Source organism: Gopherus flavomarginatus, chromosome 10, assembly GCF_025201925.1.
Source record: "Gopherus flavomarginatus isolate rGopFla2 chromosome 10, rGopFla2.mat.asm, whole genome shotgun sequence".
Taxonomy (NCBI): domain Eukaryota; kingdom Metazoa; phylum Chordata; order Testudines; family Testudinidae; genus Gopherus; species Gopherus flavomarginatus.
Window position 1 is genome coordinate 14,166,167 of NC_066626.1, and position 14,695 is coordinate 14,180,861.

General features: G+C 41.0%; 1 protein-coding gene across 2 annotated transcripts in view; it reads right to left on the minus strand.

The window, feature by feature from the left end:
* Positions 1–14,695, minus strand: part of SPAG16 (sperm associated antigen 16) — an 817,531-nt gene that overhangs the window by 172,501 nt on the left and 630,335 nt on the right. For both annotated transcript variants that reach the window (XM_050916165.1, XM_050916164.1), the window contains one exon: positions 8,787–8,852. In XM_050916165.1, coding sequence (XP_050772122.1) covers positions 8,787–8,852 — 66 coding nt within the window. The remainder of the gene's footprint in view (positions 1–8,786; positions 8,853–14,695) is intronic.

A 14,695-nucleotide genomic window follows, 5' to 3' on the forward strand; every position in this document is an offset into this window, starting at 1 on the left:
GGGTGAGATTGAAGGATGTTGCCTTGATCTATAAGTATTTTTTTAAGATTCCATTTAGAGATATAAGTCTTGATAGGACTAAGTCTGGTGAAAGCCTTCAACAAACTAGTAATTTGTGGAAGAGTGGAAGTCTTGTTAAATTCAAGATTCCTAGCTTGAGGGAACTGACTTCTGTAGATTGAACCTTGTTAAGAAAAAAATGCCAAAACTTAGTGCAAAGGATAAAGACAGAAAGATTCAAAGCCTTCAGCTCTGCCTTTCCACTTTAAGAAAGAAAAAATGTAGTTTTTCTAGTTGATAGTTATGCTCATGTTTTCATCCAAAAAAGACTCAACTTCCAGGATCATATTTCTTCCATGAAAATATGACTGTACCTACCAACTGGAAGAACTACACCTTTCTGTTTGATGTGAAAAGGAAGAGCTGAAGGGGGGGTTGTGTGCTAAATCAGTGTTCAGCAAAGAAGGTGTCTGGATTAACATAATGTGTCAAAAGGAAGAGAGGGATGATTTTTCACTGTAAGTATTTCAATAGCCTACCTCACCATAGTGGTCAGCTCAATGAGATCTGAGTGCCAGATTTCCTTAGGCCCTGATGAAAATCCCAATTCAAATATTTGGGGGGTTGCTCATAGGTTGGTATTAATTTACTGGGTAGCTAGAGACTGAGGACAGCCAGGGAGGTTCAAGACACCCTACTAGTGAGCTGAACCATAACTATTTGAGCTGATCCATAAGATGAACCATAACCATTGCTAAGATTATCTTCACAACACTTCTCTGAGACAAGAAAATAGAACAGAGAGTGGAGAACTCAATATCACATAGGAAGCTGTGGCATAGCTAAGGATGGGACCCACATCTCCTGAGTCCCATTCAGGTGCTTTTATTTTAAGATCATTTTGCCTCTCTAGAAGGCAAGAGAATTATGGTTTGCAAGGTTAATACAGTACAATAAGAATTTGCAGGGATGAACTTGGGCTTCCCGACATTCAGCGTATCATCAGAACAAGATAAAAGGCATACATTTAGGGACTTCTCCACAGAAAGAAGGCAGAATCCCCCTCCGAGACACTGTGTTATAGTATCTGGAATAACAGAGCTGATGTCTGTGATTGTTACTGAGGTGACTAAGTTGAGGAACTTCTGATATTTGGAATAGTCAGCGAAGAGTCTATTCTAGTCTATTCTCATAACTTGAGAATCTGATTTCTGAGTTATATGACATGAATATTTAGTTTGACCTGGATATATGCTCCAGTCAGGGACATAGTGGATCCTCCTAGGAAGACTTCAGAACGTCTTTTCTGACTGAATCTTGATGATTCAAATAGGTGATAACTACCTGTGGGATTTTATACAGGGGGAAGGGATAGCTCAGTGATTTGAGCATTGGCCTGCTAAACCCAGGGTTGTGAGTTCAATCCTTGGGGGGGCATTTAGGGATCTAGGGCAAAAAAATCTGTCTGGGGATTAGTCCTGCTTTGAGCACAAGGTTGGACTAGATGACCTCCTAAGCTCCCTTCCAACTCTGATATTCTATGATTGACGGTGTGAGGTGGGGAAAAGGGTGGTGAATAGTCCATGTGGCAGAGAGACAGAACCCCTACAAAGAAGCAGGACACAGATGAGCTCCCTAGCTACTGGAGTTGGAATCAGTCCTACTTGTGATGGAGGGTCTTCCTACAATTGCATCTGATTGAATCTCTCTACTTACCAACAAAATGAATGAGGAACAATTATGTTTTGGTGCATATTTTCCTCTGCCCCAGCACTGTGACAGAATAGGAATTTCTTTCTCCCTTTGCCTAGATAAGGACACATCTCAGTTTTATTATTTTTTTTTACTTCTAATAACTTTCAAGTAATGATACTAATATCTGCATTTAGAATGTAACCCAGTTGTGTAATTATATTTCTTATGCATGAAGATAGCAATAAACTAGGAGAAGAGCCTATTAGCCCTTCTGCATGTCTAATTACACATTTGATATTACTAGGTAACCTTTATAAGTGACTGGCTTTGAGCTTATGCAAAGAACTGAACACTCTGAATACATAAATAACAGCAGCAGCAGCAGATTCATGTTTGATTTTGTATTCTGTTCTTTTCTGTAGTCTGACAGCCCTGGCTTTATTTGGCCATCTATGGAAACATCTAAAAGATTTGGCTTTTGTATCATTTGGGTGCAGTAATGAATAAGAACTGACATCAAATATCAATATTATTGGCCTAGCTAAACGGTAGCTGACATCAAGCTGGACTGCTGAAGAGGTAAATAAAATTGAAATTTCGTTTTTGTATAAGAACTGTCTGACATTATTTGTCCTTCAATAAATCAATGGAAGACTGACCTGAAATGCTGGCTGCATTTATGTGTGGGGAGGGAAAGCTGGATGCTGCTAGTGAAGTATGTTCTATGAAGCCTTTGGGGCACTGATAATTTCAGAAATACTTTTTGTTTTAAGGAAATTTGGGTACTGCGCTTATTTCCCCCTAATCTAATGCAGGCAAGAGGCAGAGAATATCAGTTATAAACAAGCACTAATGAATGGTCACTCATTCCTCCATTTATACACAAGCATTTCTAGACACACACTCCAGGGTTCAAACTTTGCTCTAAGTTATACTGAATCTGAAGTAATTCCACAGAGGCAAACAGAGTTACTGTACCATAATGAGGTACAAAGAATGTAAATGCCTATCAAGTTGGAAAGTGCTATTGGAGAACTTGTTTTCAATGTAGCGGTTTATCAAACTCTTACAATTTGATATAGGTGTATTACAAAAAAGAAGATTCTCAAGTTCAATGCCAGCTCAAGTTGCCTGAGAGAAATTTATATTATGTGATTGCACTGTTTTCCTATCATTGCTGAACACAAATATACACATCAGGTCTGATTTTTCAATACTCAGAACAATAATGCTTTTTTGCAGAATGGACAGTAAAATGATTGTCCTTTAAAACTGTCCCATTTTGCCTTTTACATGAACCAACAAGGAAGAGCTGGATCCATGACCCCACCTCCCTATTCTGTGCCAGTGGATGGAAGGGTGCATAGGCTTCACTATTCAAAGTGTCTGTCCCCCATAATACCTAGAGAAGGGACTTTACTTCCAAGTGCAATTTCCTTTGAGTCTCCCTCGGATGGGGCACCTCAGCACCTCCAGTTAACTGAGCTATGTGGAATCTGTTATTCTGGTGAGTCTTGTATGTCTTGGGGCCATTCACTCAGAGCCTTTGAAGAGAGCCTGAGTCTGCACTGTAGTCGCTAGAGAAATGTGCAAAACTATATCCTCACTTATGCTGTGCATTTGGAAAATGCAGCTGCTAATTATGGCTGCTGAGCACTTTTGAAAATTCTGTCCCTAAAGTACAACCAACTCTGAAGCATTTTTAACAAAAAGTAACATTTGCAACTGCAGTAACGTGAAATACTAAATAACTGACATTCATTAACCGTCCAAAATATATATTGTTTCAGATAGCTCCTTAAGAATGGTAATTGATATTTCATCTAACAGGATAAACCTGCCATCTAATGTCTCATTTCCAAAAGTGACTTGGGCATGTAGGAGCCGGAGGATAACATTTCACAACAAAAGTGAGTTAGGCAATTAGGAACTTAAGTCCCATTGACTTTCAGTGAGAGTTGGGCTGAAGCACCTCTCACCTTTGAAAACAGAATTTAGTGCTTTTGGATATTTTGCCCATCATGACCAGGTGAGGGTAGAATTGCCAGTCCTAGAGATTGCTGGGTTCCATCAAATACTTGAATCTTTCAGTGAGAGAGGTTTGGAAAATATTCTTTTGGTGCTTTTTCAGCTGAAGCATTGTCCTAGCTATGCTGGCCAGACAATCTGGCAATTGAAACATATACACCTCAGGTTCAGCTGCCTTGCCTTCTGCATATGTACAATTAATTTATATAACTGTAATTACCACTTCTGAAATTACACTCCTCCCTTAGTTCAATCAATACGGCACTGGCTTTTCCATCTTTACTAATTCAATCATTGAGAATGTCAACCAATGATTTCAGCCTAGAGTTTAATGCCAGTTGTAAGATTCTTTATCAAAATAACATGCTTTTCTGGAAGATGATCAGCCTATAGTCCCTTGGCTTCCTGTTAATTATTTTAGGTCATGTAGCATATTCTGCAGTGGAGATGAGAGTCATTTAGTACGTGCTCGGCATAAAGGCCAATTTGTACCTTTGCTTGCTCTGATGAAGCCTTTATTCATCATTCTAATTATAATAAATAGTTATATTCTATGTTTTTAGGCCATCATGATGCAAAATATTAAGGGCAGGATTAGTAATTGCTCAATAAGGGCATCATTTAAAACAAAATACTGCACTGAAGGAAGTTAGGATCCCATTGGAGGACCTATCCCCAAACTAGGAATATGACCTACCTCTTACTAGGTCATATAAGAAGATGAGACTCTAGGGATCCTTCCTAGTAACACAGGGGCATCAGGGGACAGTTAAGCAGCAGCTGCTATTGGGCAAGGAGAAAATATCCAGTGTTCTCTGTAGCTAGCAGATGCCCCCTCAAAATCCTGCAATAATGTAGGAAGGTGTGGGACAGACACCTGGGACACCCGCTGGGAGACACTTAACAAGGAGGACAGCAGGGAGCAGGTGCCCAAGGGACAGGCAGGCAAGGAGTGTAAGGGACCATCACCTTTGTGCCAGCCTGGTAAAGACACGGAGCATTACCAGTCCTCCCCCACAACAATAGAGCTCTCTGGTCAGGATGGATGGAAAAGTCAGTAACCAGTTGTCCGATCTCCCAATCCCTCCTTCTAATCCAAGCAGAGGAGTTCAGCTTTTCCATTCCATGCAGGGAAGCCCCTTTTGAAGCACAGTGTGGTGGGAGGAGCACTGCTCTGCCTTGTCCTGCTCCTCACCATTAATGGAAGATTTTGGGGTTCCCTGCCCTCCTGACTGGTTGCAGAGAGCCCAGGAAAGGCTCTCTGATATCAAAACAAGGATTATTCCCAGTTGGAGCTTGTGTCTTAGAAGTTAAGGCCCCATAGACTGAGCTCTTACACAGGAAATACCCTTCTCACGGGCATTTTGGGATTGATTTGGGCCCTTTGAAATCAATGGGGTTTTGTACACCAACTTTAACAGGCTTTGGGACAGGGTGTTTTAAGCACTTAATGTGCTGGTCTGCGAAGAACATTCTACTCTCACATGAAGTTCAGCCATGAGGGCCCACACCTTGTCCAAATCTGCCATCTATCTGCATTCTATCACTGCATTTTATCACTAATCTACCTCAAAATGATCTAAAATAGCCTTTATCGACAACAGGGCCGTAGCAACAAAGAACTTGGTCCCCTCCGAACATACGTCCGGGGCCCCTTACAACGCAGAAACTGGAATGTAGTATATATTTTATACAATATACAGGGTTCATATTATGTATACATAGGCCTACAGTGTACATGTATTCCGTATTTACGCAAAGCGCTTCTTTCGAGCCTTGTTCTCCGCAAATTGGTTAATCAATGCGTCATAGTCCAGAGATCTGGCAATCTTGTTTTCGATTGAGATAACTGCAAGCGCAGAAAGCCTGTCATCTGTCATGGTTGAGCGCAGGATATTCTTGATCAGTTTCATTCTGCTGAAGCTCCTTTCAGCACCAGCGACAGTAACTGGTGTGGTCAGAAGAATTCTGATGCAAATGCAAAGATTCGGATATATCTCCTGAAGGCTGTTCTTGTATATGTACGTTAAAAAATTGTTTGCCGTGACAAGTCCTCTCTCTTTCTCGATGACATAAATAAAATGATTCAATTCCATTATGAGTTTATTGGCATCAATGTCTCCCATTTTTCCTTCAAAATTTTTGCTGTGATTCTCCAGTTCGTTTTCTCTGTGACACTGCTTCAGACTGTTAGCGTTGTACAGAAATCAAAACAACTTATACCACTCCACGAGTTGGTCAAATCACGACGAAACAGAAGATATGGCCTGATCAGTGAGAACAAGAAAGAACTGCCATTTGAATTTTTCTTCGGCAGAAAGACGACTCGAATCATCAGCACATTCGTAATCAAACATTCTCTTCTTACGTCGCACCCTGATTTCTGGAAACACCTGCTCAATACCCATATGCTCTGCTATTTCACGTGCATTTGTGACCACAGAGTTATATCCTGTATTTCGATAGTCTTCCAAAAACTTCATTGTAGCACTGACTTCTGCCTGCGGTATGTCAATTGACACATCTGGTGACTGAATTAATTTGCTGGTTTTATTGACATGAAATAGTATATCGTACCACGTGTACACAGTCAAAACAAAAGGCCACGTAGTAACATGGTCTAAAAGCGCACCGGCTTCTGTTGCTGTATTGCCATCTTTCTTTTCGAGCACATATTCTCGCAAAGATGACAAAGCATTGCACAATTCTTCAATGTGATAATGCAATGGCTTCACAGCATCAATTCTCGACTCCCAGCGAGTGTCCGATAACCCTTTAACAGATATTGGCATATGTTCTTGAAGTATATCCCAACGTGAAGGTGAAGAAGAAAAGATAACGTATATTCTGTTAATCAGACCAAAAAAGTCAATGGCATATTTCGATGACTTTGCCGCATCTGAGATCACAAGATTCCAAGTGTGAGCTCCAGATGGTACATACAAGGCACGGTCATTTATTTCTAGCATGCGGGCTTGAACTCCTTTATTCTTTCCTCTCATATTTGCGCCGTTATCATAAGCTTGGCCTCTCATGTCAACAATGTCTATTCCTAAGTTGTTTGCCTTTTCAAGAAACGCTTCCAATAAGCCCTCACCAGTTGTATCATGAACATTAAGAAAACCAACAAACGCTTCACGAATATTGACACCATCTTCACCGTTGCATTCAACAAAGTGTAACACCACAGACATCTGTTCTTCATGTGACACGTCGGGAGTACAGTCCAAAACAACTGAATAATATTTTGCTTTTTTAAGCTGCACTATGTTGGCCTCTTGAATGTTACTGGCAACAAGTTGAATCAGCTCGTTTTGGATCTGTGGACTGAGGTACTGAACATGTGTCTCTGCCTTCTTAATCCTCTGTAAAAGTTCACTGAGGACAGTATCATACTTTGCAAGCAATTCAAACAGTCCCCAAAAGTTACCTTTCGAAGGATCGCCAAGCTTTTCATTACTTCCTCGAAATGCCAAGTTTCTTTCGGACAAGAAAATAACAACATCAACCATGCGTTTGACAACATTTCTCCAGAATCCTCTTTCTTTCAGAAAAGCCTGCAATTCGAGTTGGTCAATAGATGTATGGTTTACTATGCCTGACCAAAGGTCAAACCATTTCACCATACAGTCTTGATGACCTTTGCCTGTTTCATGCTGCTGAAGTCTTTTTGACAGTGCTTTCCAAGCAGATGTTCCACGACATAGCGGTATGTCGCCAGTGCCAAATAATTTTACAACAAAAACAAAAAATGGCATCTTTCTGAACTGAGTACATTAACCATGAACGTTTTATTTTCTCGCCATTTGCCATGGTTCAATAGAAATGAGTACTTGTGAACCTCCGTCTTTCCTCGTTAAATGGAAATTCGTAGCTTTCATTCTGCTGCGGTGGGCCACGTGCAACAATGTCACACACTTGCCTGTCCGATATTATAGACGGCCAATCTCCTGGATCATCAGTCAGTGGTTCAGATTCAGATACTTCTTTCTCGGCAGCAGCTGGAATATCTGTCACAGTTTGTTTGGTAGAACAACTGGCTTCACCTTTGACCTCACTTGAAGCACTTCTGGATACTTCTGGATACGATTCGTCACTGCTAGCGCTGTCCGTTTCATGTGCCTGTACCTGTACGTTGGATTGCAGCACAAAATACGTTGACAACTTTGGAATTTTCTCAAGTTCCTTCTCGGCATCTTTTGCTGCCTTTCGTTTACTAGCTCCGCTCTTATACATTCTCTTAGACATCACAAAGCACGCTTCTGCGTTGGAAACGATAAAAAACTAAACAACTAAATTAATAACATTTATCCGCCGACCACCATTATGAATGCAAATACACATTCTTTGAATGGGTCCAACTAAAATTCGAAACTGACCGACAGACAACTGATGTATTCAATAGCATTATGATGTATCATAATGACTTCACGGTTTTGTCAGTAAAACCGACATGGATTGTGCAATAGCGTCAATAAATGTCATTTACCTCATTATAACTTACATTTTTTTTGCCACTTTTAGGGGCCCCCTTCCTTGCGGGGCCCCCTCCGGTCGGAGGGTACGGAGGGCGCTCGCTACACCTCTGATAGACAACAACAACAAAACTAACTACCCAGGAAATGACTAACAGCCAACAGGAAACCTCAGCTAATTAAACTAATTCTACAGTCACAGTGAGAGGAATGGCTCAGAGACAGCAAGAAATAAACTAAGCTTTGTCAAAGGGATGGAGCAATATTGTATATATAGTGGGAACTTTACATACTGTAGTCAGTATGTGTTCCCTCACAAACTGTCATAGGATCGTGAGACATTCCTACAAGATTAGCAAATTCATGAGGGAGAAATATCTGCTCATGAAGACTGTTTACAAAAGAGGAGATTTTAAGATCAAGATTGGATGTTTTTCTAAAAGATACACTCTAATTCAAACTGGAATTATTTCAGGAATTATTATTTGGCCTGTGTTATACAGGAGGTCAAATTAGATAATCAGAATGGTAACTTCTGGCTTTATAATTTGTGATATGAGAAACCTATCCTTTGCGCACAGAACTTACCTTCATGTTGAATGTAGCATGATTACAGGAATGCAGGTGACCATAGAAAGTCTGAGCACAGAAGCCCTAGGAAATCAACCAAAAAAGGAAAACAATTAAATGATTTATGGTTATGTAAATTACACTATTTTCTTATAAATACCAAGCTTGATTGTACTGCCACGTACAAAAATGCACATCACCCAACATGCTAAAAATCAGCTACTGCACTTCTGCATTCATGACAAGGAACAGATTTTTTAAAGATGTGTGATGATGCACATCTGCATACAGAATTGTGCTTAGTAGAAAAGATGCATTAAATATTGTCAGCTAATGGCTCTCTCACAAATCACTTTTAATGAACTAGACACATACAATTACAGTGCTTTGGAAAGCAGAGTGCCAGCTTTCAGTGAATGCTTCAATAATGATTTAATAAAGTGTAGCGGTATTATATATATTACTGTGATGCTCTATAATTGAAATATGACCATTTATATCCTGAATATTGCCACTGTTATACAATTTTAACAAATCTTGTACAAAGTACATCATCTAAGGTATCAATGGAAAAGTTACAGTCTATCAAATATGATTATCCTGGTTAAATCCATGTTTCATCTCTGTATCTAAAATTATGAATACAAGCTATGAACTTATATCTTATACATGTAGTATTCCTGGGTAACACCCACCAGATAAGATTTACATCAAGGCTAGACAGCTTTGTGCTGATGGTCCATCAAAGACACTTATCTCTCACAATAAGCCATAGAAGAAACTCATTCCATCCAGATAGCTCTTCAATGGCCACCCCCTGTGAGTCATCAAGCCATATAAGGACATGCAATATGCTCATGTGATCCTGGACTCATGTGATACTGGCTCATGTGCCAGTAACTTTTCACAAACTGGGCTGTGAGCTTTGTTTGCGACAGTAAAATTCCAGGCACATGGCAAAGGGTAAAAAAGAGCCCGGAGATATTTCGATTTTGCCTGTCTCCCGCCCTGATTCTCTGGACTGTGGATTTACAACAAAAAGGAGTATTTTGAACTATGGACTGAGGACATTCCAGTCTTTTGAAGTTACCAGCGAGACTTTTCAAGCTAGTAGTCTGTACCATCACTGCTACAGACCTGATATAAGGACTTTGCAGTACATGATCTATTAATCATTATGAACTCTTTTCTTTTATTAAATTAAATTAAATTAAAACTTTAGATTTTAGTTATTAAAGGACTGGCAGCAGCATGATTATTGGGTAACATCTGAGTTATATATAGACCTGGGTACATGGCTGATCTCTTGGGATTAGAGAACTCTCTATGTGATGAAAGTGGTTTTCAGTAACTACTCTTCATGGAGTCCAATGTCTGGGTGGTGAGATAAGGGTTGGAATGCCCAAGGAAACTGCATCTTTGAGTTCCTGTTAACCAGTGTGGTGAGGCAGAAGTTTACCTTTGTTACTGGCTTGGTATACTCTAATGAGAGAATAACCACCAGTTGGGGTAAATTGGTCTGATTTGTCAGCAGTTTGTTCTGAATCTAGTATTCTCAGCTGTGATCCACTGAGACACAGACACAATTACACACACACCTTTAATGTCTTTCTTAAGAAACCAAAAGCAGTGAAATCAAAATAAATCATCTTCTATTGCCCTTCCCAGTAGGCTATAGTTGACATAGGGAGGCCAACAGCATAGGTCAGATGTCATCTCTGATTTCTGACATGTGCTCTCTGTGCACAGCAGGCATCCAAACTACAATATCTCCTGCCTGGGAAATAGATGGCCAAGGTGGGAGAAAGGAGCTAGTCAACCTATGCTCTTCAGATATGAGAAGCAGCCTACTGGCAAAGAGGTCAGCAGTCAGCAACCTGCAATGCCTTGTCCTGGAAACAGATGACCTGGTGTCTTCAGGGGATGGAGGCCTGGCATAAAAGGCTCCAAGTTTGCCTCCACTATGCCAGTCTGATCCCTCCCAGAGAGATCTAACCTCCCCCCTATTCCACACACTCTCAACAAACTACTCTCTTCCTTTGAAACCTGGCTCTTGGATACTGGGAGTAAGGGGTGGCTCTAGGCATTTTGCCGCCCCAAGTACAGCAGGCAGGCTGCCTTCGGCGGCTTGCCTACGGAGGGTTCGCTGGTCCGCCGAAGCCGCGGGACCAGTGGACTCTCCGCAGGCAAGCTGTCGAAGGCAGCCTGCCTGCCGCCCTCGCGGTGCCGGCAGAGTGCCCCCCGCAGCTTGCCGCTCCAAGCACATGCTTGGTGTGCTGGGGCCTGGAGCCGACCCTGCTGGGAGTGTTTACCAGAGCTCCCCACTACCTTGGAGGGATGTTCTTGTCAAGGGCCTTCCCTGTTGATAAGTTGGACCATGGGGAGAAAAGACTCCTCCATCTTAATAAAAATAAGTACAAACTGACTCAAGGGGAAATAGCATTAAAATGCCTTCCATTAAAAATAGCCAAAGGTTTTGGGCAATGTATCACATGCTAAGAAACCACTCTGCACTTTGGGCAATATTTTACAGCTACTGGCATTGGAACCAATCAATTTTTGTTTATGTAAATGTGACCAATAGCAAGAACTGCTACTGAGGTTACACAGGGTAATATCCCCTCTATTTTAATGCTCACTTTATCTGAAATTCTTATTTTAGCTCTATTTACAATCATTACGCTCAACCCAATGTTGTTATTTGGGGAAAATTTTAAACTCTGTTTAACCATTAATGAGTATGAGAGAGTGAAAAATTACAGGTTTTCCGCTGAGGAAAGATTTTAGTGTACTCTTTGGGGCATGGATAACTCAAAAATTGTTGAAATTCATAAGATAAACTTTCACAGCAAGATTAGTCCTAGTCTCTAGGCTAAATTGCAAAGAAAAAAAAAGTACTTTTATGGAATTTCTATTAAGTTTATAGTTATCTTACTCCCTTGCTGCAGACATATACACAACACAGTACTTCATGCCATCTTAACCCTGCTGGCCACTGGTTCCGTGACTCAACCAGTCCTTTCTCCTCTTGTCAGGAGTCCTCAGTCCTCCTTTCTGGAGCTGGGTTATAATCCCAACAGCCCCTTTACTTCCTGCAGGACTCAGTCTTTCCCCACGCAACACTCACCTACTGTTGCTTCCTCAGGCCAGCTGCAGCTTCCCAGACTTCTGTCCTGCCTGACACTCCGAGCCCTACATAACTGGAGCGTTACAGGCTCCCACTCAGGCTCTGCCTCTCTCTTACGTCCCTAGGCCCGGCCTGAGTTAGTCACACGACCTCATTATTGCTCATCCTCCCCACCCGGGAAGATGAGCTCAGCATGTCATGGGTGAGGCTGAGCCCCATCTCCCCTTATTGGGCCTAGCCACCCTGAGACAAGGACCACTCACACACAGATTATAATTCAGCAGTTGACCAGTAGATATGGCACTTCATTTGGGACTCAAGAGACCTAGGTACTATTCTAGGCTCTGCTGCTAGCCTGCTGTGTGACCACGGGCAAAGCATGTCACCACTCTGTGCCTCAGTTTACCTAGCAGTAAAATGAGGATAATGATATTTGCCTCCTTGTAAAGAGCTTGGAGACCTCCTGTTGAAAAGCACTCTGCTGGAACAAGGTAATATTCTCATGGAAATTTTGCAATATAAATATAACAATAAAAAAAAGAAAAACAAACCATTACAAAATGTCATTATCTAAACTTCAGTTATAGGAAGGGAAAGATTCAAAAAATGGGCCTAATTCTCTACTTATGTAACTCCATTGTCTTCAATGGACACACAGCAACAAAAAAATTTATATTTAAAAGGTTTATAAATAATCAAATTACCACCCTTAAACCCTGGTAAAAAAATAAAATTTAAATATTCATTACCCAATTATGGATTCTCTCTTAGTAGAGAAACATTATTACACACAATCCCCATGGTAGATAGTGATAGATAAATTAAATTTGATAAAGATAACATAATAGGTGAAGGGAAGAGTGTAACCAAATATTCATGAAAAGTCTGGTGAATAAAAATTCTGAGACTACAAAATCTAACTTGTGCTCTAGTGGCACTGTCAAGCTACATGTCAAGGAATTTTTTACATCAGTGTAGTCATGGAAAATATACTTTGGCCCCTTTAAATGAACGTGTTGCCTGGTAGGATGAAGGGCAGTGACTTGCACTCTGATAGATATATATATATGCTAATATTTTTAAAAATCCATCTTTCCACAAGCACAGGAATTCAGCAGAAAAAGACAAGAAACACAGGGCCACAATACCCCCGAATGAGCACTTCTTGACTTTCTTTCTAGAAAGATCCCAGTCTTTATCACCAATGAATATAACAGACAGTGGTCTTGTAAGGTGTTTCTAAATAGTGTCCCAGAAGAGTAATTACAACACCATCACTAGATTCATCATAATTTGTACTATATCAGCAGATCAAATGTAATTGCTAACAATAACGGCAAATAAATCTATTATATTTAATCTAATATTTCTGAATTTACATTTGATTGTTCCCTTCAGCACCCCCAGTAGTGGTAAGATTTGTACTCTAACTGCATACATAAAAACTATACGACTGCAACACCTGCAAACCTTTACTAATGAAGATAGTGCTTACTGCAGTGAGCAGCCACACTGAGGTCAAGAGATAATAAGTATTTTCAGGATTAGAACCCATGTTAAGAAAACGTTAAGTTTGCAAAATTGAACACTCAAAAGTGAATTAATGATGCACACACAACCTTAACACTGCCTCCCCCTTGCATATACATTCTGCTTTGGTCTTTAATTGTTTGATTGTATAATAGTATATCCTCAGGACCCTGGTTGAATTCAGTGTGAAATTCACCCCATGCAGACTGTGCAAGGGGTGTAAGTCCCGATTAAGAAGTATTTTGAATGTCCTAAGTCCGGGATGAATTTCACACCATGTTAAGAGGAGGAGCCCAGTGGAATAAATTAGGCAGGGATCCTGCTGAACAGGCTTTTGTGGAGCACCCACTAAGACAGTGTGGTTCTGCAGTGTCTTCAGGGCAGGATCCCTTTGCAATTAGCATAATCTGGTCCATGCAGTATGCGAAGTAATTGTTAAAGGCCCAAGAATATCCCATAGCTCATGGTTACAGCATTCTCCTGGCAGCTCCCCATCTGGCAGAAATAGGAATTGAACCTGGATCATCCACATCCCAAGTGAGTACTTTAACCACTGGCCTAAAAGTTATAAGGTTGCCACCACCACCTCCTCTGGGCACATTTTAGATGGGGCTGGATACATGTTCAGAGGCTGCCTATCAGATCAGGCCCTGCACACAACTCAAGGTGCTGAACATAGCTAGTCTTTCCCTGGTTTGTGAATTGCGTTGGAGCCTAGGTGGGAGATAAGTGTCTGGGTGCTCACAGTGAGGCAGCAATGCCCAGAGGAGAAACGTAAGCACGGAGGGAATTTTTACTCCGAACACTTAGGCATCAAGTGAGTTTAGGTGCATATAGGTTCGACAAGAGCTTTGTGAGTTGCAGTGGAACCAAAACTGGGACTTAGGCACTTCAATCTCAGACCTACCTTAGAGGTTTAGGTGCCTAAGTACTATCATGGATCCCACCCTACATGCCTTCTCTGGTTGAGGGCTGGGGTGGCAGAGCAGATGCAAACATTGTTGGCACTCTAGCACTTGACACCATAGTGCTTGGCTTACTGAAAGTACTTCTTGCCACCAAGAAAGCAACGAGGATGCCCAACATTTGACCAAACCTCTCCATTTATAAAAGTGTTAGAGGCAAACTCTGGACCAGAGTACTTTGCCTCATACAGTGGAGAAAAGATCTGTTGGAAACACAAGATCTTATCCCCCCCATCAATATTTTGGAAGATTCTCTGATTAGGGTCTGAAGTTCCTGAGACATTATTGTCATAATTCCAATGACC